Raw genomic sequence first — 24,709 nt, 5'->3', positions numbered from 1 at the left:
AGGTGGTCCGTGGGAACCCCACGAGCTTGCCTTTTATCTCCTGTAATTCTCTTGATGAGGATTTAGCATAATTGAAGTGGTGGCACCTGAGAGATAAATCAGCCAGCGGGAGCTTCTCCTGCACTGTGGGATCAATCAAATCCCCAGCTGAGATATTAGGTCATTAGTGCCTCCCTAATCCAGAGGCACTTAACCCAGCCTGTCTCAATCAGGAGCAGGTGGGGCAAGGCACCAGGAAACCAAGGCTGACACAGGACGCCAGTGGTGGGGATGGACAGAAATGGCAGGTGGGGTTCCGGAGCCAAAGAAGCAACTTGGCAGACAAGCTGCACTCAGCAGCCAATGCTTCTTGCTCCTCAACACACCCCCCCACACACATCTGTCCTGGATTTAAGGGCTGCCTAGCTGTACTGAGAAATGTAGGCCCTCATCCCCTGTTCCCAGTTCTGATGAGGTTGCTGCATAAGTGTCCGAGCTCACTGACCAGCTGCAAACACTAACAGTGGTATCCAGTCTCCCTGGACCTCAGTGTCCTCATCTGGAGAATGGGGTAAATGATAACCTGGCTCCCATAGAATAGGAGGAGTTAAGGAACATTCCAGAAAGCTGCAGGCAGGCCTGATAGCCAGGTGCTGGCCAGCACCTCCTCCCGGGAACAAGTCACTAAGACAGGGTAAAGTGCTAGCCAGGAAATACTTGAAGGGCACATAGGAGAGAAACATATGGGCATTCGTCTCTACAGATAAGTCCTGGTGCTTTGGAGGGATGGTGCAGCGGGTTTGAAAGAGATGGCCCTGGGTTTGAAAGCAGGAGAACTTGAATTTGAGTCCCAGCACCTGGGTAAAGAGCTGGACATAGTTGCAGGTGCCTGTAACCCCAGCACTGGAGGGAGGGTCTGGAGAGCTCTCTGGCTGGCCAACCTAGTGAGAGAACCTGTCCTAAGGCAACAGGGCAGAGAGCAACAGAGGAAGACACCCGACATCCTGCTTTGGCCTCTGCATGGGTATGTAAGGGCATGTGCACAGGTACATTCATATGCATGCTACACACAAACACCATACATACATGTACACCATACACACATATACCATAACATACATTCCACATACACAGACAGCATACACATCATAGACACATACACGCATAACACACCATACACATGCCACCACCTCCTGGTACAGGCTAAGCCTTCAGTGATTTTATAGTGTATTATTAACTCATCTGTGAGGTCCAGCAAAAGTTTCAGGCTCTTAGCTGGATGTGGTGGTACACACACTTTCAATCCCAGTGCTCTGGAGGCAGAGGCAGGCAGATCTCTTTGAGTTTGAAGCCAGACTGGTCTACAGAGTGACATATTCGACACCCAGGGTTACATGGAGAGAGATCATCTAAAAAGAAAAAGTTGCAGGCTTTTAGGATGTAAGAGGTATTTCATAAAAATGTAGCACCATGCCACATTCCACTCAAGGCTATTTGCTGTTGGAAGGAACCTTGAAGACTCAAAGATGTTTGGTGACGTAAGCCCACAGAGAGTGGAACGGGGGTCCTCCCAGGGGACAGATGCGATCAGTCACCACTCATGACAAGCAGCTTCAGTTTCACAATCGAGGAAAGTCCTAGAGTTGAGCAGTGGCTATCTATGGCTTGCAGTGGCTATGGTTTGCACATGAAATGAACCCCACAGACTCATTTTTGAATACTACACTTCGGTGGTGACGCTGTTGTGGGGAGGTTGTAGCACCTTTAGGACCGGAGGATGTGGGCTGCTGGTGATGGGCCTTGAGGTCTTGCAGCCTCATCCCATTTCCTGTCTTCTCTGTGCTTCCTGTTCTACCAAGATCAGAGGAGATGAGGAGGCTAAGTGGCGCACTTCCATGCCATGGCTCTATGTCTTCCCTCCATGATGGACCATATTCCTTCAAACTATGAACCCAAACAAGCCCTGTTGTAAAACATTATTTCAAGGTGGGTTACTTTTGTTTATGCTCTGGAATATTTGTTTAATGATGCAAAGATGTGTTTGATTAAATAAAATTCACCTGTGGTCAGGAGGCTGAGCCAGCAACTAGCTGACAGGAAGTGGTAGGAGCCAGGGAAGAAAGGGTTTATAAGGAGGGCGAGGAGAAGCATGAGGGATTTTTGGAAGACATGAGCAAGGAGAGGAGGTGAGCTACTTGCTATTCAGCCTCCCTGAAGAGCAGAATTCCACCTTAACCTTTGAATCTTGAGCTCTTTAGAGGGACAGAGATCTAGTTAAGTTCCCTTCCTAGCTTTGCAAGAGTTGGAGCCTGAGGGAACAGAATTTCCCCGGCTATGGCCCTTGTGGCCTAACCACTGCTGGTGGAGGCAGAGTTGCAGTTGCTGCTTCCGACAGCTGTGGCTTAAAAGGCAGAAACAATGTAAGAAAGAACAATTGGTGCCCAACACGGGGCACCAAAATGTTCTTATTCTTAGTTTTGGGCTCTTTTTGGGGGGCCCACCAACCAGCTCCCAAATCAATCAATCTCTCTCTCTCTCTCTCTCTCTCTCTCTCTCTCTCTCTCTCTCACACACACACACACACACACACACACACACACACACACACACACACACACACAGAACTCACCTGAATGTGAGATGTTGCACAAACCCAAACACAATGCCAGCCTGCACAGTGGGTGTTTGGGGTGCTGGCCACTCTGGAAGAATACTCAACCACAGGGTTTCTGTATTATTCAACCCCCTGCTAAGCCTTTGGCCTGGAAGAGTTGACCTCAGCTAGTATGACAGCTGGCTGGAGCCTGGGGAGCTTGGGGTGGGCAAGCAGTGCCCCCAGGGGGGATCCCTGATTCTCTCTTTTAAGGCATCATGACATCATCAAGGGTCTGAAAAAGAAATGAAAGGACTATTATAGGAAGGATGACCCCCAAACTCAGAAGACCTGGTCTGAGGTGGTGCTGGATATGTGTGGAGGGGGGGTCTTCTGGGGCCATGCCTGTGGCCAGGCCTGAATTTGATGTTACAAATATTTTGTCTGGGCAGTCAGGTAAATGGGCACTGTCATGCATGCTATAGCACATGTGTGGAGGCCAGGAGACAGTTTTTGCTACAGCAAGGCACAAACCTCCACTGAGTTGAAGGTTATCATGTTATATGTAGTATTCTACCACAAGCAGCTAATTTCTTTTGGCAACTTGATTGGACCACTAGGTACCCAGAGGGTTGGTCAAATGTCGTTTGAGGTATTTTCTGGAAGAGATGAACACACTAAGGTTCTAGGTGAGTGCATTATTTGGGGACTGCCTTTCAACCCACTGCCCTCGGTGACAATTCTAATACTACATACAAGCTTACTGGATGTCTGCCGCTGCCCTGGGAGGTGTCAACAAGCTGTTCTCTCCACAGTGACAGACAGGAAGTACCATGAAAGTCTTGGATAAGAAGAGGGGCTCCATAGAGAAGCTCCTTGCCACTAGGAAGCAGAAGAGCTGGGCTGCGCAGCGCATGGGTTTGTGCAGTCACTCAATGCTTAAATGTGCTTGCAGATGCTCACCATTAAGCCACAGTTACTGTTTTGTCCTCAAAAAAAAAAAAAAAAAAAAAAGAATCGCATCAACACTGAGTGTTTAATAACATTGAGAGGATAATGAGACTTGGTGATGCTGTGTCCAGATGGAAATACATGCTCCACTGAGTGAAGCCCAGCATGATGCTGGAAGGAGAGGCATCAAATTGGCTCCTCCTGGCACCTTCCCCACCAATTGATTCCATGACTAATGTACTAGAGCTATAGTGAGCCGTTCCTGTGATATCTGATAGCTTAAGTGTCCTCACTGATACCACGAAACCTGTGTTTCTTTCTCATCATATCTACCAATAGTTATTTCTCAGCCCCAAATAGATGCAGCAGGCATAGGAACATTGATCCATAGACAGCCCTGGGGACTGATTTATCTAGGAATGAAATACATCTTTCTACCCCAATAGTCCCCTAAGGAAAAGGACAGAGATACAGGTTCAAATCTCTGTTCTTGCCTTTTGAAACTGTGTTACCCTAGGGGAGGTGCCCAACCTCTCTGTGCCTAGGTTTCCTTATGCACAGGACTGGAATGACACTCCCAAGTCAAGGCCTGTCAGAATGTCTGAAGTAGACATCAGTCCCTGCTCATTTGCCACATAAGAAGAGCTTGCTACTGGTAATTGGCAATTTAGACCTCCTGTTTTTAAATCTAAGTTCAGTTTGCCCCACTTCAAATGTGTGTCTTTAAATAATTAACTTCTTTCCATAGTTTAATCTTCAAAGCCCTCAGTGCCTGCAGACTTAGCAAGCGGCTGACTATGAAAGCAATTAAATTCTCCCCCAGAGCTGATGGTGGTGGATGGCTGGGGGGGGGGGTGCAGCCTGGAGGTCAGAATCATGGAGAACTGTGCCGACTAGTTTTATGTCAGCTTGACACAAGCCTGAGTCATTTTGGAAGAGCAAACCTCAACTGAGAAAATGCCCCCACCAGACTGGCTAGTAGGTAAGCCTGTGGTGCATTTTTCTTGATTGATCGTTGATGTGGAAAGGCCCAGCTCACTGTGAGCAGTGGCCCAGCCTGGGCTGGTAATCCTGGGTGCTGTAAGAAAGCAGGTCTGCCGGGCATGGTTGCCCACGCCTTTTAATCCCAGCACTCAGGAGGCAGAGGCAGGAGGATCTCTGTGGGTTTGAGGCCAGCCTGGTCTACAGAGTGAGTTCCAGGACAGGCTCCAAAGCTACACAGAGAAACCCTGTCTTGCGGGGTGGTGGGGGGGGGGGGGGGGGGGGGGGGGGGGGGGGGGGGTAGGAAGAAAGCAGGCTGACTAAGCCAGTGAGCAGCACTCCTCCATGGCCTCTGCTTCAGTCCCCTGTTTCCCGACTTCCCTGGATAATGGACTACAAGCTACAAGATGTAATAAACCCTTCCCTGAAGATGCTTTTGGTCATGGTGGTTTACCACAGCAGCAGAAAGCAAACATGGCCAGGTGCCAAACAGCCTCTGGCACAGGAATTCCAAAGGACAGAGACAAGTTTTGGGGAACCAGAGCTGAACAGTGGCCATGGACCTCAGGGTTAGGCAGGGTCTTACTAAGTAGACAGCTGGCCTTGAACATATTCTGTAGACCAGGATGACCTTGAACTCACAGAGATTCACCTGCTTCTACTCTTTAGTGCTGGGAGTAAAGGCATGTGCTAGCACACCAGCCCTGATCTCTGTACTTTGTGAAGACTCTATGTAGAGGGATCTTTTGGATGGACCACAGCACACTGCTGCGGTAACCCTAGAAGTCTCCCTTCCTGGGTGTCCAGAAGGCCAGACAGGGTTATCACCCCTTCATCTTCCCAGATACCAGGAGTAAGCCAGCCAGGAGTCACAAGCCAGTGGACACCTGTCAGTAAGCTGCCATCTCTACCTTGAAAAGGGAGTCCACTTTGCAAATCAGCAAACATATTCACAAATTCTTCTCTCATGAAAGGGTGGGATGGCACAGTGGGTCTTTCTAGCTACTATCTCAGGATGCCTGTATTCAGACTCAAGACTGATCCCAGCTGCTTTGTGACTGTTAAGGCTTGGAGATGAAGTGCTCCCCCCACCCCCACCCCCTCCAAAAAGACTCAAATGGCAGAGTTTGGTCCTCACCTGGTAGGTCAATCATCATTACCAAGGGAGTAGAGACTCAGACCTAACCAATGGGTTTACAAGTTGGTGATGTTACTGGAAGGTGACAAGGATCTTAAAAGGTGAGGTCCGGTTGGAAGCACCTGAACAGCGAGTGAGTGAGTGGGTAGGTGGGAGCATTTCTTTGAAGGATGTGTCTGTCCATGATCTCTCTCTCTCTCTCTCCTCACACTTGCCACTGTGAGGCTCTGTCTTCCCACAGCCTGGAAATCAATCCTTGAAAAGTTCTCTTGGGGATCTGTCACAGTGAAAGGAAGTCAAGTGACATGATGACAGTGTTCTCTAGGCTGCGGCTCTTGTCTGTGGAAAGACAATACATAGTCTCTCATTTGCTGTCTTAGGGTTCTATCGCTGTGATGAGGCACCATAACCAAAAGCAACCTGGGGAGGAAAGGGTTTATTTTACTTCCAATTTCACATTACAGTTCATCATTAAAGGAAGTCAGGGCAGGAACTCAAACAGGGCAGGAACCTGGAGGCAGGAGCTGATGCAGAGGCCATGGAGGGGTGCTGCTTGCTGGTTTGCTCCCCACAGCTTGCTCAGCCTGCTTTCATATAGCATCCAGGACCACCAGCCCAGGGATGGCACCACCCACTCACAATGGGCTGAACCTCCCCCATCAATCACTAATTAAGAAAATGCCCTACAGGTTTGTGTATAGCCCAGTCTTAGGGAGACATTTTCTCCATTAAGGTTCCCTTTCTCTGACGACTCTAGCTGGTGTCCAGTGGACATAAAATTAACTGCCACTCTGTCTCTCTGTCTCTGTCTCTGCATTCCTGGGATAACTGAGCTTGTGATGGAGAGCTGGCCATAAGCTCTCAATCATTTGTCACTAAACGGATCAAAAGTGTGTTCACCAAATTATTACACATTTGTTATGTGTCGAGTTGAAGCTTACCTTTAGATTTATATAGAGAGGTGCATAAAGTTTGTTCAGCTCTATGAAGATAATTGTTTGAACTCAATGCTTGTGTACCCTCCCTCCCCCCTTCAAAATGCAGAGGTTGTCACCCTAAGCTCCAGGAGGATGGAGTTAAGGTGATGATGCAGTCACATGGATTGATTAGTGCCTCCATGAAAGGGCCCCCAGTTCTCCAGGGCTCTCTTTGTCACACAAGGGACGAAGGCCACAGTCTAGAGAGAGCTCTCCCCAGAAGCCAACCATGCTGGGGTCTTGTTCTTGGATTTCCAGCCTCCAGAGTGGTGATAAATAAATCCCTGCTGTTTCCACATTAACCAGTCTATGGTACTTTGTCCTGTCAACCCAAGCTAAGACAATTCACACGTGTTACAGAAAACATGGGACATTATTTGCAAGAAAATTAACTCAGTTTTCCTTTCTCAGTAGCTTACTTAGGCCGTATTTTTAAAAGTAACATTTCTATTTGTGCAGAGACATATTTTTGAAGCCAAACAAGATTCTATTATAAATTCAGTGCTTTTTAAAATTTTTGATTCGGTGAGTCCCTGCTTTCACCTTTCCACAAGCTTTCCTCTTGTCTGATATCAAGACTGTATTCAAGTTACCTTGGCCTTGACCCAAAGTGTCTCACAGCAAATTGATAAGACCCTCAAAACCCAAGACTTCAAGCACCTTGGGACATCAGAAAAAAAAAAAAAGGCTAGATATGAGTATGCCCATCCACCCACCACCCCTTCATCCATCTTCTCCATTCTCCCATCCCTCTATCTACCCCTCAATCCTTTCCTTCATCAATGTCAACATGCCCATGCGTTGGCAGCTCTAGTGCTAAGTGTATGAAGACAAAATTCGGGCTCTAGTTCAAACCTACCTTTTGCAGCGAAGCTGGATCAGACCCAACACACCCATGCTTGAGTGTCTTGGCCTGCTAGTCCTGTAGGAACTACTTCCTCCAGCAATGGATTCTGAGTCAGACTTGCTTTAAATTTATACCAGACTGTCCCTGTGTGTCCTTCCAAGATATTTCACTAGGAGAGACATTGGGTGCAAAAGCCAACGTCCCTATTACCAGCAAAACAAGTGAGCCAAGGCTTTGCCTTTTATGAGGAGGAGCCTCACGTCTCAGCAAAGCACAAGGCTTTTGCATTCAAAAGAGAATCAGGTCAATTATTTTATTGCTCTGGTGTTTCAGTCTTGTCCGAGTAAGTCCTCGATCTAGAACGCTGAGGACAAGGACAGCAGATGTTCCCTGTGACCTTGCCCCTCCCTCTGAGGAAAAGCTCTGTCCTAGATTTTAAACCTCCAAGAAGGCAGAGTGTGTCCAGAGCAAACAGCTCTCAAAAAAAAGTGTGAAAGCAAGTCAGGTTTTTCCAGCAAGAAAATGGGATTTGTGCTCTTGGGGAGGCAGACACACACACACACACACACACACGATGCTGTGATCAGATATCAGGAACACCTAACATGCATTTATCTCCTTTAAGAGTTATTAATAAAATAACTAAAAATGATCCTCAGGCTGCTTATCTCAAGCCCAGTACAATACTTTGCTTACATGCATATCTTCATCTTTACAACAGCTCCCTGATACTGTGCCTATCACTTTACAGATGAGGAAACGGCTCCAGAGAAGTGAAGGGACTTGGCTCAGGCCGCAAAGAGAGAAGTTACAACCTGGACATTGACCCAGGGTAGGATGGGTCCAGAGCTGAGCACTTAATCCTCCAGGAGATACCTGAGCTATAAAAAGGAAAGGTGGCTTCCCAGAGAAAGCCACCCAGCACCCAGCTCACCTTCTTCCTGTTTTCTTTGATTACCAGATGCAGTATGGACATTCTCTTGTGGCTCTAAGTACTGACTTGGGTTATATTTTGAATTGTCTCAGCATAAGTTTGGTGCAAAAGCCAATGTTCCTGTTGTAGCAAATCAAGCCAGGCAGAGCGCTGTATTTTCCAACGGAGTTCCCAGTCATCTGGCCTCAGGTATCCCAGCAGGGGCCTCAGACACCACAGAGCTGAGCCAAAGCACCTTGAATCCCCGAGTCCTGACCCCAGAACCCAAAGTCTTCTCTTCCTAATCCATGTGGAATGGTGTTGGGTGACATTGCTGGGGACATGTAAGCAAAGATTTATTCATCCCAGATAGAGTACTGACAACAAAGAAATGATTTTACTAAGTCCAACTTAGGTGAGGGGCTATTTACAGGACACAGGGACTCAAAGCCCACTACATCACTGAAAAGCCCTCTGCACCATGAAGGAGTGAGACAGAGCCTGGCCATGGAAACAGGGATCACATGACACAAACTGACTGCTCAGGGTTGCCACGTCCACCTCCCAGGCACCATCTGCACCAGGAAGCCATGAGTCCCCTAGCATCCCATAGTCCCATTGGTTTCCACTTGCCCTCTCTCCATCCCCAGGAGGCATCTGTAGCTGACAGTGGACATCTAGCTGGTATGGTAGTGTACACATATAATTTCAGCACCCGAGGGGTGGAGGCAGGACAATTGGGAATTTCAAGCCAGCTTTGACCACATAGCAAGTTGAAGGCCACCCTGGGCTATGTGAGGCCAGATCTCAAAAATTCAATAAATATTTTCAAAAAGCCTTTTAAATGCTTCTCATAAAAAAATAGAGCCTAGCCGGGCAATGGTGGTGCACGCCTTTAATCCCAGCACTCAGGAGGCAGAGCCAGGTGGATCTTTGTGTGTTTGAGGCCAGCTTGGGCTACAGAGTGAGTTCCAGGAAAGGCGCAAAGCTACACAGAGAAACCCTGTCTCGAAAAACCAAACCAAACAAACAAAAATTAAAATTAAAAAAAAAAAAAGCCTAAGCACATGTCAAAACTCCGTTGCACTCCTCACTGAGGGAACTCAGGGTGGTAAACTGCTTCCAGAAGCAATTATGGATTGGAGCATTGACAGGCAGAACCACACTTTGGGGAGGGAGACAAATCTGGGCAGTGACATGTGACTTTGGGCAGCTTTGCTGGCAACAAAAAACAAAACAAAACCACCCAGCTTTATCTCTACCAAGAAGAGTCTGCAAAGAACTTGCTAACTGTGGAACCCAGGACCATTGAGCTACAGAAAGAACACTGGATAACCACCATGTCCAGAGAACCTCCCAAGCCAGCCCGCTGTGGAAGCAGTAGGGGAACTATGGTCGTTTGATTGAAAATGGCCGCCATAGGCTCATAGAAAGTGGCACTATTAGGAGGTGTGGCCTTGTTAGAATAGTGTGGTCTTATTGGAGGCAGTGTGTCACTGGGGGCCGGCTTTGAAGTTTCTGAAGCTCATGGTAGGCACAGTGGCTTTCTCCTTTCCTGCTGCCTGCTGATCTGGATGTAGAACTCTCGGCTCCTTCTCCAGCACCGTGTCTACTTACTTGCCATCATGCTTTCCCCCCGTGATGACAATGGACTAAACCTCTGAACTGTAAGCCAGCCCCGATTAGATGTTTTCCTTTAGAAGAGTTGCCATGGTCAAAGAAAATAGACACCCTAACGAAGACAGGAATGCTAGGAGGTGGAGACACGTAGACACTGCCCACCTCAGTCCTGGTTTATAGTACCTTTTCTTGGGAGAGCTCTAGAAGCAAACACCCACTGTTTCATCCACACTGGTCAGACACACGTGAGCTATGAGTTCCCCAAGCCATTCTGTTCCCTTCCAGTAGGCTGAATGTGGACACCAGGCTTTGGCCATCCTGCTTCTCATTCTCCACCCTTGTTGCCCCCTGTAGACCTTAGGCTCTGCCCCTTATAGCTCTCAAGTCCCCCTCCCCCTCGTCTGCCTGCTTCTCTCAGGCATTTATGACCCCAAACCAGGACTGAGTATTAATAGAATATAGACAAAGCTGGGTGCGGTGGCGACGCCTTTCATCCCCATGCTCAGGAGGCAGAGGTAGGTAGATCTCTGAGTTTGAGGTCAGTCTGGTCTACAGAACAAGTTCCAAGACAGCCAGGGCTACACAGAGAGAACCTTTCTTGAAAAACCAAACCAAAACAAAAGATGATGATTCTGTAAGCCCCCCAAGGGTTCCAAACAATGAGAAGAAAAACAAGTGGACGGGTGTTTAACGTGCCCAGCTTCTCTCAGGCACGGTTCGTTCGCATGGAGGTCATCAACTGCATTGTGTCACTCTGCAGCTGTCCAAGGGGACAGGCGCTGCGTCTGCTCCAGAGATGATGCCAATTGCAGATTAAATGAACACCTCATGGCCAAGATTCCCAAGGCAAGGTGATAAATATGTCCCCACCGCTTTACAAAGCAAAATACTTCTGGGCGCGCTGTTGCAGGGTACAGGAAAAGTTGAACGGGGTATGAGAAATGCCCAGACTCAAACCCTACAGGGGTCTGCTGAGTCTCTTGTCTCTGTGTCCTTCAGCACTGGCCATCCTGGTGTGACAGTTCTCACCCCTGCTGTCTACACCCCACCCCCACACTACCACCATCAATACCTCCTATCCTGAGCCAACTCCTCTCCTGGAGACTGACACTGACCCAAAATTTCCTGCCACCATGTTAAGTGCACCCCTGAGACTCTAGTTCATCCCCTGGTGAGGCAGGTGCTGCCTGGTAGTCTGTGTTCCGTAACCTGCTAAAGCCCAGAGCCGCCTAGGTGACAGTGCCTGATACAGAACCCAGCTGGACTGCTGGTGGGGGGGGCACAGTGAACCCTCCCGCTGTGGCCTGGGAGCAGCACTTGGTGTATCAGCTGCTGAAAGGGACAGCCATTCCATGGAGGGAGCCTGCCGGGCTATGCTCACCCCAAACCTATGGCAGTGGTATCCTTTCAGGCCTACAAACACTGAGGGCAGCCATGAGAGGGTCACTGGGTCCTGGGGAGAAGGGGAGGTGTAGAGAGAGAACGCTAAGTACGCTAAGTGTGGTTAAACACCACCAACCCTTCTCTGAATACTGCTCTCAGGGTTTTGCCTTTTCTGGACCATACCATCGCCCCAGCTGCCCATTAGAATTCCAGGGAGACCCCACAGCTGGGCACTGCCCATTACACGAGTATACAATCAAAGTTTGAGAGCTGTTGCTCGGCCAGGGCTTAACCAAGAATCCTGCCCTGTGGAGCCTTTTGTTGGCCATGCAGGAAAGCCACAAGTTCGGTGATGTCCCAGAACCCATTGTCACAGGTGTGCAAGTCTAAACCCTTCACCTGCTTCCCCAGCCCTTCACAAAGCAATGCTGTTCACTTGATACTGGCCAGAGTATTCACACCATTGTAATTGGCAAGTGCCATATTTGAGGAAGTTTTCTCCCTACAAAGCTAGCCATTGTCAGGGCATCACATACCACCCATCAACAGCAGCCTCAGCCTGGGTGCCCCTGTCGGCTCATGCTCTGTTAACGATCTTGCACTGCTGTGAGAAGAGACAGAGATGAGGCTAAGAGAGGAAATGGAGCATGCCAGGTGCTGTGCCCTGTACTGTGACAAATAATTCACTCACTACTCACAAGGACCAGAGAGCTTAAAAGCGAAGTCACCCAGCTGCCCTGATGCACAGAGAGGGAAGAAAACCTGCCTTGGGGTCACATAGTCATGGCACAGCAGGCCTGGCTGGACAGTCAGGGCAGAACCTAGTCCTAGCCCTGAAGGGGGAACCCCATGGGACACCCCTCCACCTCACCCCATGTCTTCTCACTACCCTGGACCTCCCCAAGTAAGTCAGGCTGGTTGGCCAGCAAGACTCAGGGACCTCCGTCTCTGCCTCCCCAGTACAGGGATATCAGGCATGTATTACCGTATGGGTTTTAAAGAATCAAATTTAGATCTGCAAGCATCTGCAACCAGTACTTCACTGGCCGAGCCCTGAGTCAGGAGTTGAGATTGGCATCCAGACCTTGCATGCCCAGAGAGAACTAAATAGGAAGATGGACTCCAGGGAGTATGGTTAACCCAAGGAACTTGTGCTGGCTAGTTTTATGTCAACTTGATACAAGTTAGAGTCACCCAAGAAGAGGGAACTTCAGTTGAGTGGAGCTGAGGAGCGAACCCCAAGCCTTGCGCTTGCTAGGCAAGCGCTCTACCACTGAGCTAAATCCTCAACTCCGGGCATTTTCTTAATCAGTGACTGATGGGAGAGGGCCCAACCCATTGTGGGTGGGGCTATCCCCTGCTCTGAACTGGTGGTCCTGGGTTCTATGAGAAAGCAGGCTGAGCAAGCCATGAGGAAGAAGCCAGTAAGCAGCACTCCTCCATGGCCTCTGCATCAGGTCCTGCCTCCAGGTTCCTGCCCTGTCTGAGTTCCTGCCTTGGTTTCCTTCAGTGTTCTGTTACTCCAGATATGTAAGTCAAATAAACCCTTTCCTTCCCAAGTTGCTTTTGGTCATGGTGTTTCATCACAGCAATGGTAACCCTGACCAAGACAGGACTCAGTCAGATGGAGAACAGAGAGCCCGCTCTGGGGAGAGAGAATTCTGGATGCTGACTTAGAGGAGCTGAGAACTGGAGAGTCAGAGTCAGAGAAGAGGCAGCCTCAGCACCCCTCCCCCCAAAGATGCTAGGTCTCTGTCTCAGCTGTGACTGGTGCAGGCAGCAGGGAGGGGAGTGGGAAGGCCGAGAAAACAGGCTAAGTTTCTAGTTCCTGCCATCGGCCAGGCCCCTCACCATTTCTGCAGAGCCCTGGGGTTCCCATAATACCCTTTGAGGACCCCTGGCCCTGCCAGCTTCTCTCTCCTGCATTTTCTTCCTGCACCTCTCTGCCAGGACACAGAGAACTGAGGACCACCAGGCTCTAACCCCCCTTGCTCCTGGACCCCCACACCAGCTCCTGTCTGAATTCAGTGATGGTCCTAAACTGGCGCAGCTGCTAATTAGCATGGTGACCTTGAACAAGCCTCTGGGGCCCTCACAGACAGAACAGAGTCGGGAAGGTCACCTGGCTGCAAAACCTTTTAAGAAAATGAAGGACCCGAGAACAGCAAGCCCTACATTAACATGCTTTTGCAATTTCAGCCTTTGCTGCTCCTACTGTCCTCATGTGATGGGTGAAGAAATGGAGGCCCAGAGAGGTGAAGTGACTCACCAAGGACACACAGCAAGAAACTCCCTTGTGGTGTCGTGCCACCTGCACCCGGGGCCAAGTTCACAGGAGAAGCTTGTGGCTTGGATTTTATATCCTGGGAGCCCAGCCCCTCTGCCCCCTCCCCCAACTCATACACCTTTCACAGATAAGGAAATTGAGTATGAAGACACTAACCCACCTGCCTAAGGGGACTCACCTTGGAGGCTGGAATCTGGCTCCAAGCCGCTTCATTCCTAACCCCTTAAGCCATCTCCCCGATACCCACCCTAGGCTCTGAGGCTGGGTCAGTCTGTCCTACAAACTTCCCTGCAACTGTTACTGAGGCATCTCCCCACCTTAGTGCACCATGAGGTTGCAATAGCCTGGTCCGCAAGTCCCTAGCTGCCCCAGCATCTCCTGAGCTCAGCTCCTCCTCACAGAGGAGAGAGGGCAGACACTCTCCTTGCCTCCCCGGTGGTTGGCAGAGCAGCCACTGCACCCGCCTGCTGCCTGGCTGATGGAGAGATTAATCCTAAGCCCTTCCCGTCAGCACCCCCACCCCCCACCCCGGGCAGGACCATGCTGGCTGTCCCTGTGGGACTTGGGGCACCAAGTCCGCTGCTGAGACAGGACAGCTGGCCAAGCTCCCTGCAGCATCCGGACCTTCAGCTCTCAGGAGGAAGGAGGACTTTGGGGGTCCGTCTAGAGAGCCACCCTGCACCTCTGCTATTCTGCAGATTCAGAATGAATAAACTTCTGCTCTTTAGAGGAGGCCAGAGAAGGACTGGACACTGACTCTACCAGCGATGCTATGTTGGCAGTTGGTTTGGGTTTGGGTTTCCCCCCCCTACCTCTCTGACACAAACTGCCTCTTTCCTGATCACTGAGCTATGGGCTCCCCATGCCCGACAGAGAACAGGCTGGGAACAGACTTCCTAAGACAAGCGGTGAGTTGAACTTCAGAGGAACTTGTTTGTTCTGGGGTCGGCTGTTCTAGAGCAGTGACTGGGCTAAACAGCTTGGCAGGAGGGATGTTTGGAGTGAATTACTTCCCCCGGGCTCTGGAGGAGTTTTGCTGGCCAGCTGTTAGGCAGAGTCCAGACTGCAAAATCAGATCTGTTCAGTGGAAGGACATGGGGCAAGATTCTGGCTCCGGACAGAACCCTAGGGCAGGCAGCCGAGTCTCGGGCTGGATTCAGATTTGCCGTGTGACCTTGGACGAGTCCCTCCAGCACTCTAGGTCTTACTTAGGTTTTGCTCTGGAAATTGAGAAAGCTTGGAAAGAACTCCCTGGATTTCAACACACTCCTCTCTCTGTGGGCTGCACTCCTCCCACTGGCTGTGTGCTGCTGTGAACCAAGTAATGTGCAAAATAACGGTGCACTGCAGCGCAAGTGTGGAACCCAGCAGGCCTGACTCGCTCCTCACGGTGGAAAGGCACTTTCATTCCCATTGGCTCCTGATTGGAGTGCCTCTCTCAATGGAAGGTTGTAGGTGCCTGGAGACAGCTCTGGCTGGAATGAATAGTCGAGGAAATAGTCACACAATAGGGATGGTGAGACATATTATAGAAATAATTTTTTTAAAAATGTGAGTGAGCTGAAATAAAAAAAAAAAACGCTTGTCTTAAGCAGAGCCCCTAAATAGGTCTGTGGTGTAGAGAGCGTTTAGAAGCCTCTGTGCTCTGCAGATTTAAAAGAAACTACAGCCCAGTGACGAAAGTAACCACCTCAAGGTCACACAGCAAGGGTGGCTGAGGCAAACACAAGATGCATGTCTGAATAGGAAAGAGTTGTCCAAAGTGGGAAGTGTCCTCCACCCTCCTAGCAGGATCCTCTGAGAGAGAAAACCAAGGGATGAAGCTTTCATGGGAGCTCCTGAGAGCCAGGTGACTGACAGACTGTCCGTGGTCCCTGGCTCCTGAGCATTTGGGGGCTGACCCTCATTGAGTCTTATTGAACTGTGTTTGCTAAACAGCAGGCAAGATGCTGGGTTCAGTTTCCTCATCCGCAAAGGTGAGCTGTGCCTGTCTGCCTCATGGGATGGTTGGCATGAGTCTGTTAAAGGAACTGAGTGTGCTGGAACTCCTAGAAGTGACCATTATGGGCGCTGCATGTGTGTTGTTCCCTGTCCTGACCCGGTTCTGTGCTCAACAGTGTGGGAACTCAAGCTTCCCCACTCACACAGGCCAAGCAGAGGGTCCAGAGAGACTGAGTCATTCCTCTGTGGTTCTCTGCAGAGAACACGGCCACACTGCCCCTCCTCTGCAGGGTTGACACAAGCTTTATCATTTGAGAAGAGAGAGGGGAAGCTCAAGACCACACAGTCTGGGATGGCACTGTTCAGGACCCATTACTCACATCTCTGTCCACAGGATGTCTGTCAGGGAGACAGATGTGCATGAAGTACCTCCTTAGTGTAGTGGGCAGCACATCTGTATCCTAGATGTACATGTTTCCACAGGGGTAGGGATGGGTCCAAAGGCATGGCCCAAGCATCTAGTAGCTGCCCAGTAAACAAGAAGTAAATACAAGGTTCAGAGATGGCTGGAGCAGCTTCAGCTATAATACACAAATGCAACAATGTTTGTACTACTGAAATTCATCCTCTCTTCCTTCTCTTGTTCTTCTTCCTCTGGAGGCAGGCAAGTGAGCACACTGCTCCCTGGCCCTGCAGTCTGTGGCAATGCCGGTATCTTCCAGAGACAGGCACCTGCATCCTGGACATCATCACTTTGGCTCCTGCAGCCCCTTGAGCCAACTCTGGCCTGGTCCAGAGCCTCAGTCAGTCAAGGGCCTTTACTACCGCAGGGCCCGAAAGGTGGGGACCCTGGACACCTCTCCAGAGGCCGACTTGAAGAAGGAGATCCTGGTGAACGTGGGTGGCCGGCGGTACCTGCTGCCCTGGAGCACCCTGGATGCCTTCCCTCTGAGCCGCCTGAGCAGGCTCCGTCTGTGTCGTAGCCATGAGGAGATCACACAGCTCTGTGATGACTATGATGAGAACAGCCAGGAGTTCTTCTTTGACAGGAGCCCCAGCGCTTTCGGGGTGATCGTGAGCTTCTTGGCTGCAGGAAAGCTGGTGCTTCTGCGGGAGATGTGCGCACTGTCCTTCCGGGAGGAGCTGAGCTACTGGGGCATCGAGGAAGCCAACCTGGAACGCTGCTGCCTGCGCAAGCTCATGAAGAAGCTGGAGGAGGTGGCCGAGCTGCGGCGGGAGGAGGAGGCTATGCAGCGCCAGCAGCAGCACCAGACCTGCCATTCTGAAGTGCACACTTCACGATGGGCCCGCAGCATGAACCAGCTGCGAGAGATGGTGGAGGACCCACAGTCAGGGCTGCCTGGGAAAGTCTTTTGCCTGCCTCTCCATTCTCTTTGTGGCCACCACGGCTGTCAGTCTGTGTGTGAGCACTATGCCCGACTTCAGAGCTGAGGAGGACAAGGTGAGTGGGTGCCCATCAGGGACCATGGGGCAGTCCAGGGACACTTAGGAAACCATGGAAATTGTTTCCTTTTGCGGGGGTTGGGGGGACAGGGTCTCATGTAGTCCAGGCTGGCCTCAAGGAAGCCTTAAACCTCAGATCTTCCTGCCTATACTGGCTGACTGCTGGAATTGCAGGTGTGCAACACCAAACCCTGTTTTATGTAGGGCTGGGAATTGAATCCGGGGCTTCCTATATGCTAGGCAACCTCTCTAACCACTGAGCTATAGCTCCAGCCCTTTTGTTGTTGTTTTAAGTAGAGGGCTAGAGAGTTCTGCTGGCGCCTGGCATCCTCTCCTTCTCCTTTTCTTTCTCCCTCCAGCCTCTCAGCCACACTAGCAGCCATGGAGTAAGAAGGAGAAAGGAATATAGCATAGAGAAAGATAAAAGCCCAGAGGCAAAAGGTAGATGGGATAATTTAAGAAAATTGTCTAGAAATAAGCCAAGCTAAGGCCAGTCATTCATATGTAAGAATAAGTCTCCAAGTATTTGTTTGCAAAGGTGGGAGCTGGATGGCAGGCCCCACAAAGAGCAAGGAGTTTAAAAAACAAAACAAAACAAAAACCTACCAACTACACACAGATAGAATGTTTCCTCTGGGTCAAGGTCACTTTAGTTTAAGATGGTTTAATAAAGAAGGAGGAAAAAAGAGAGAAGGAAGATCAAGGAACAAGAGAGGAAGGAGAGGGACCAGCCACCTCTCTTTCTCCTTCTATTTATTCTCTCTGCCTGCCAGCCCCGCCAATCTTTCTCCTGCCTAGCTATTGGCCATTCAGCTCTTTATTGAACCAATCAGGTGTTTTAGATAGGCACAGTAACACAGCTTCACAGAGTTATGCAACATAAAAGAATGCAACACATCTTTGCATCATTAAAAAAACATAGCACATCTTAAATTAATATTCCACAACACCTGTACACTCCCACATTCTCTCTACAGAGAGCCGTGAGACACCAAGGACCCCAGGAGCCCTATGGGCCATATTCTACTCTACTTCTGTGGCTGGGATAAACATCCTGATTGAACACAGTTGGAGAGGAAAGGCTTGATTTGGCTCCCTCTTCCAGATCACAGGCCATCAGTGAGAGAAGTTAGGGCAGTAACTCAGCAGGAACCTGAAGCAGGAACCACAGAGGAGGAGGAAGGCTACTTACTGGCTGGCTACTGTTTAGCCAGCTTTATATATATTTATTTATTTATTAAAATTTCTTTCATTTTACATACCAATCCCAGTACCCCCTCCCTACCCTTCCCCCACCTCCTCACCTCCCTCCCACTCTGCCCCCATCCACTCCTCAGAGTGGGTAAGGCCTCCCATGGTAGTCAACAAAGTCTCAGCCAGCTTTTTTACACAGCCCAGGGCCCCCTGTCTAGGGATGATGCCACCCACAGTAGGCTGGGCCCTCCTACATACAAGAGCAATGCCACTAGGGCAATCTGATCAAGGCAACTCCTCAACTGAAACTCTCTGAGAGTCTCTCGGCTTTGTAAAGTTGACAGCTGAAGCTAATTTCAGAAAAAGAAATAGGAGCCTGCATTTGTTAGGAGGGTGGCGGAAGGGCTTGAAACTAGAGCTAGATAGATTCCTAAGGTAGAACATTGCTTCTTTCCAACTTTACAGTACAGCCCTTATCACTCGACCCTCCATCTATATTAGATTATAATGGATAAAGAAGGCAGATTTAAAAGACACACACATCTCTCACCATACGCATACACATGTATACACACACACACACATACACACACACACACAAACACATAATCTCACCACATGCATATACATGTATACACACACACACACACACACACACACAAACACACATTGCTTTCTTACAGATGTGCCCCCACACAATACAGTAGGACCAGAGAACATTCCAGTTAGAGAACCACCATGCGCAAATATTTGTTGAACAAAATATTCACCTGACTGACCAAAGTTTTCTCTGAAAGAAAAAGATATATAACATTCAAATTCTCAACCTTTCAAACAGCTGATCCCTGCCCAGAGGCTGTAGTCACAATCAGAAGCACCCTCTACCCCCACCAGTCTTTAGCACAAAACATGTGATGGACAAGCCTGCTTGCCCATGAGAATATCTACATGTGGATTTTGCTTCTGAAAATTAGGGCAGAGTAAGCCATGTCCTTACCCCAGTCAAGGACATGGAGTCGCAGCTGCTGAAGAATCACACCTGGTCTCCACACATGTGTCCTTTAGGGAGAGGAGACAGTGTGGGGGAGCCCAGAGTTTCCCTGTGCAGAGAGATGAGGATGCTGCAGGGCCTAATGCTTTGAAAATTACTGAACCATAAACCCAAGCTGGGCTCAACACGACTGGAGAAATCAAGTTAGGGGCAGGTCACCAGTTTGCAGTCCTGAGCAGCCCAGAGCTGTCCCTGAGAAACTGGCGGCCGTGTTGCATGGGATAAGAGGGATTCAGTCCAGAGACAGTCACAGTGTCCTTGTGCTTACTCCCTGGTGGAGCCACCTTTGATAGGTTGCCCTAATACACCCTGAGAATCACAGCCTCTGGAGAGTCTATCCTCTTGTTAGGGATTATAATTCAGAAAGGCTGAAGCCAGGCAATCTTAGGATCTTTGTTCTTTTGAGACAGTGCCCCGACATTTACATAAAAAGCGATGTTCTCTCTAATATATGCCTTGTATTTCTTATTTGTCCTCAGGGGACAGAAGGCAGGCAGAGAGTGGCTCTATTTATCCAGCCAGCTGTTAAGGCTGGCCAGCTTCTCCTGAGGAGAGCCAAAGAGCATGTTGATTCAATGACACCCTGAGGAACTCAGACCCTGGGGATGTGACCCATGGAAACCCAGATTCCTTTGCTTTATGCGGCGCTTGCTGGGTCATAGGTACATTGGTTGATGATCTATGTGATGTTTCCACTTGTTGGCTGGGGGCTGGAGCTCAGTTGGTAGAGTGCTTGCCCGGCTTGTGTGGAGCTTTGATCCCTAGCGGTGCCTAAGCCTAGCATGGTAACACACACCTGTAATCCCAGCCCCAGGGAGGTGGAGGCAGGAGGATCAGGAGTTCAAGGTCATCTTTGGCTTCAGAGAAATTATGGAATGCTGTGTCCATTCCTGTACCTGTATTTTCATTCCTCTTGGGTGTGTGTACATAGGTGTGACCTTGCTGAGTCTTGAGTGTGAGTTTAACCCCTGGAGAAGCTGCTAGGTTGTTCCCTAAATTCAAGTTCCCTGCAACTCAGTCCAGCAGGGTGTGTGTGTGTGTGTGTGTGTGTGTGTGTGTGTGTGTGTGTGTGTGTAGGTCAAAGGACAACTTTCCATAGCTGTTTTTCCCCTTCTACCATGTGGGTCTGAGCAGGTTGTCAAGCTTGGCTTGGCAGCAAGAGCTTTAACTTGCTGAGCCATCTTGCCAGCCCTTCTTTTAATCACAGTTTTCAGGTACATACATCGAAACTTCTTAAAAAAAAAAAAAAAAGACACCCCCCCCCCAACCCTACTCCTGTCCATCTAGATTATTTCCCTCACCCTAGAAGTTCCCCTGGGCCCCTTCCCAGTCAACCCAGGGTTCCCTGAGCAGCTCTTTTGATGGTTGCAGTCCTGGAGGTGAGCCTCACCTAGTTCCCAGTGTTGCCTGTCTGTGGCCTCTGGCTTGCTAGGCCCTATGTGCCTGTGTGGTCCTTACGTTTCTATGGAAACCTCCTCAGGCCTGGCTCACTTGACTCTAGGAATGGGCAGCTCTTTCCTCACTACCACCAGGAACAAGGCACACAGCACGGAGCCTAATTCCCACCCTTTTGCCTGGGATCGGGGAAATCCCCAAACCAGATTTTTCTGTGCCCAAATCCAGAAGGATGAGAACAATGTCAATCAAAGTGCCCCAGTCTCAATGGCCAGTCTTCCTCAGAAAAGAAGAAGTATTTTGTTTTTGATATTTGTCCTTCTCCCTTTCCTTCAAATATTGGCAGGGCTGGATTGGACATCACATCCTCAGCTGGAGCCCCTACATCTGTCCTTTGTATCCCAGCATGGCTGCAGAGATGCAATCTCTTGAAGGCAGGTACCAGGCTGGTTAGGATGCAGGGCAGAGCAGGATGCAGATGGAGTGATTAGGCAGAGCCAGCCTGCTGCAGTGCAGGGAGGCCAGCAGCCCAGACCAGGGGAGGGAGGACAGGGTGTACATGGCTGGAATACCCAAACACCAACACCAGAGGCAGAAGCTCAGTCTGCTGGGCCCTACTGAGCCCTCCAGAGTCACCTTCCCCAGCTGCTGGTCACTGATCTGGAGATGGTATTCCCAGGTCTTAAGAGCCTCTAAAGCTAAGGAAAATTCCCGATGTCTGCAAGAAACAGGCCTTGTAGGAAAGGCATCCCAGAATCCAAGTCTTCTGAGGATTCCAAAGACAAGGGGGAGACAACCCCAAGATCCCATGTCTGATCTTGGCTCCAAGCCTTTGGGTTCGTGATGGACCCAAGAATCTGTATTTGTAGCTGGCAGTCTGGTTGTGTTCCATTCTCTTCATCAAAAGATGAAGACCAGAGACAGACAGGGACCTCCTCTAGATTGCACAGCATGTTTGTAGAAAGCCTGGAGAATCCAGCCCCAAAGCTCTGAAGTATCCAGGGTCCTGATGCAAATGTCTGAGAAAGCCCTCTCAGTGGTTTGGAAAACATTTTCTACTTCCTTTAGAATGCCAGCCTCCTGCTGGCCAAGCAGGCTGCCATCTGTGACAATGTGTCACATATGTATCTGCTGCCTTCAGCATCTTCATAGCTGCTGTAGACGTGATTCCATCCTTTACAGCAGTCCCTTAGGGCAATGACTTCTGGAAGCCCAAGGAGGACCAGTAACTTCCTGAGTGAGTGAGAGTATTGACGGGGATGTGACCCTGGGCCACACACACTCAGGACTTCATCTCAATGGCATCCTTATGCTCTGACCCTGGAAGGGACCAGATGAAAGTCAGCGAGAAAGCTTCCCAGCCCTGGGCAGGCCAACAGGGCTTGGAGTGGTTTGGCCATTTTCCAGAAGCAATTTCTTTTTTCACTTCAGAACCTTTAAATCTTAAACCCCCACAGTTGTCAACATTTTGCTTTGTCCATAGGCACGTGGCTCAGCCATATATTTGCTCATGGGCTTGCTGGCCAGCTAGCCTAGCCTACTTGGCAAGCCCCAGGCCAGTAAGAGACCCTGTCTCAAAAGAAAAAAGCAAAAATCCCATAAAACAAGGCAGACAGAGTCTGAAGAATGACAGCCCCGATTATTTTCTGGCCATCACAGTACACACACAGTACACCTAGGAAGGCTTTTCAGAGGGAAGCCATTTCCTCACACTCCGCATAGCCACCATGGAGCTACTTCACCATGTCTTCACCAGGGCCGGCTGTCCCTCTGAAGCCACGAGCCCAGATGAATCCTTCCTCCCTTGAGCTGCTGCGCTGTTGTTGTGCCAGGGCTTGAGGAAAGCTGACTAACCCATTGCTTCTGTGGTACTCTCACCCCAGGGAGAATGCACGAGAAAGTGCTATTACATCTTCGTGGTGGAGACCATCTGTGTGGCCTGGTTCTCCCTGGAGTTCTGTCTGCGTTTTGCCCAGGCCCGGAACAAATGTCAGTTCTTCCGTGGGCCCCTGAATGTCATCGACATTCTGGCCATCTCTCCATACTACGTATCTCTTGTTGTATCCGAGGAGTCCCCGGAGGCAGGCGAGAGGCTGAGTGGCAACTCCTACCTGGAGAAAGTGGGGCTGGTCCTGCGTGTTTTGCGGGCACTCCGCATCCTTTATGTGATGCGTCTGGCCCGCCACTCGCTGGGGCTGCAGACACTGGGCCTCACGGTGCGCCGCTGTGCCAGGGAGTTTGGCCTTCTGCTGCTCTTCCTGGGTGTGGCAGTCACCCTCTTCTCCCCTTTAGTCTACGTGGCTGAGAACGAGTCCGGAAGGGTCCTAGAGTTCACCAGCATCCCTGCATCCTACTGGTGGGCCATCATCTCCATGACCACGGTGGGCTACGGGGACATGGTCCCTCGCAGTGTGCCGGGCCAGATGGTGGCTCTGAGCAGCATCCTTAGTGGTATCCTCATCATGGCCTTCCCAGCCACATCCATCTTTCACACCTTCTCCCACTCCTACTTGGAGCTGAAGCGGGAGCAGGAGCAGGTCCAGGCCCGCCTCCGGCGTCTTCAGAACACAAACTCGGCCAGCGAGAGGGAGCTTCTGAGCGACGTGGATGATCTGGTCCCTGAGGGTCTGGCCTCCCCTGTACACTACGTGTAATGCCTACCATCTTAGGAATGTACAATAATATCAACCCATCCCATGGCTGAGACAAGCTCCCGCACCTCTCCTCTACCGTGGACCATCTGGGGGTGTGTCCTCAGAATACTGACTTCCAAAGCAGGAAAGGTGCCAGGCCACAACACCATTGGTGTGATCCTGGGCACATCCCTTGTCCTTCCCCAGATCCCTGCCAGCCACTGGGCACAGCCCATCTTGGCAGGCTAGGTCAGTGTCCCTGTGTTCTTTTCCCTTCCTTGCATACTCTGTGGTATTCTACCCTGGGTTCTGGATGCTCATTGAACTGACCACCACTAGTAGCCAAATTTGGAGTCTGCGGATTTCCATCTTCTCCCCTAGACTCCCTCCCTGTCCTGGTCCATGCTACCCCTGGGAATCAGAGAGCTCGGGCATTGAGACCTACTCAAAGCTCCACATAGCCTTGCCAAGCTTCCAAGAGGATCATGTGTTCTCTTACTTCCTGCCACCGCCAACCAAATAATTTCCAAATGTGGTGGAAGCACCCACTATTCCAGAAGCTCTTAACCAAGAAGGCAGTCCTGGCCATTACAGCAAATCCTGTCAGGGTCTCATGGGGGTAAGCCCGCTGTTACTTATGACATGCCTGGAGACTTGAGCGGCAGGGCCGCCTGCAAGTGCCCAGTTGGCCAGCTGGACTCTTGGTGGACACTCTCTAGTTGTACAGCTCTTAGCCTTGACAAGGAGACTCTAAGAACTTTACAATGTCCTTTCAGAGGACGACAGCACCAGGAGGAACCTCAGCTTTCCATGGTCAACTAAACACCACTGACTGACAGAGCTCAGCAGGACAGCCATAGGCCTGCCTGGTTCTAGCTCCCTGCATCTGACCCCCACTGATGGAGGATGGGCATTCCTGGTGTCTGTGTGCGTCCATGTATCCACGTGCTCATCTGTCAGCAGACTCAGCCCTTGGATCCACAGAGGAGGCAGCTTGCTAGGAACGTGACTTACAGAGACAAACCAGAAAGAAGCTGAGACCTCTGAGCAGCCAGTACCCCCAGAGTTTCCCAAGACACGGGTCTAATGTTGGAGGGGCACTCGGAGCAACAGAGTAGGCTAGGATAAGGAGGTGATGGATCTCAGAGACTTACAGAAGACAGCACTGTGGCTGTACTGGGGGTGAAGACAAGGATGACGGTCCAAGCCGAAGTGGGAGTGTCATCCATCCAGGAATGACCGGTAGGTTCACCTTCTCCATGTCACTACCAGTCTGGCACAGCACACCTGGAGTACACATCTGTGGCACTTCTCAGGAATGGCACAGCTGTACCGTCATTCAGGATTGACTGTAAGGCCATT

The 24,709-nt window shown here is 50.2% G+C and overlaps 1 protein-coding gene across 1 annotated transcript; it reads left to right on the top strand.

Moving 5' to 3' along the window:
* Positions 1–14,204: 14,204 nt before the first annotated feature.
* Positions 14,205–24,186, top strand: Kcng4 (potassium voltage-gated channel modifier subfamily G member 4). The gene is given in 4 exon segments (XM_036188998.1): positions 14,205–14,577; positions 16,271–16,981; positions 16,983–17,072; positions 22,598–24,186. Coding segments are annotated over 3 exon segments (1,527 nt in total). The 5' UTR covers positions 14,205–14,577; positions 16,271–16,315; the 3' UTR covers positions 23,369–24,186.
* The last annotated feature ends 523 nt before the right edge of the window (positions 24,187–24,709 follow it).

This window comes from Onychomys torridus, chromosome 5 (assembly GCF_903995425.1).
Source record: "Onychomys torridus chromosome 5, mOncTor1.1, whole genome shotgun sequence".
Classification (NCBI taxonomy): Eukaryota; Metazoa; Chordata; class Mammalia; order Rodentia; family Cricetidae; genus Onychomys; species Onychomys torridus.
Note: the sequence above shows the minus strand (reverse complement) of the source record. Positions and strands in the feature narration are given on the sequence as shown.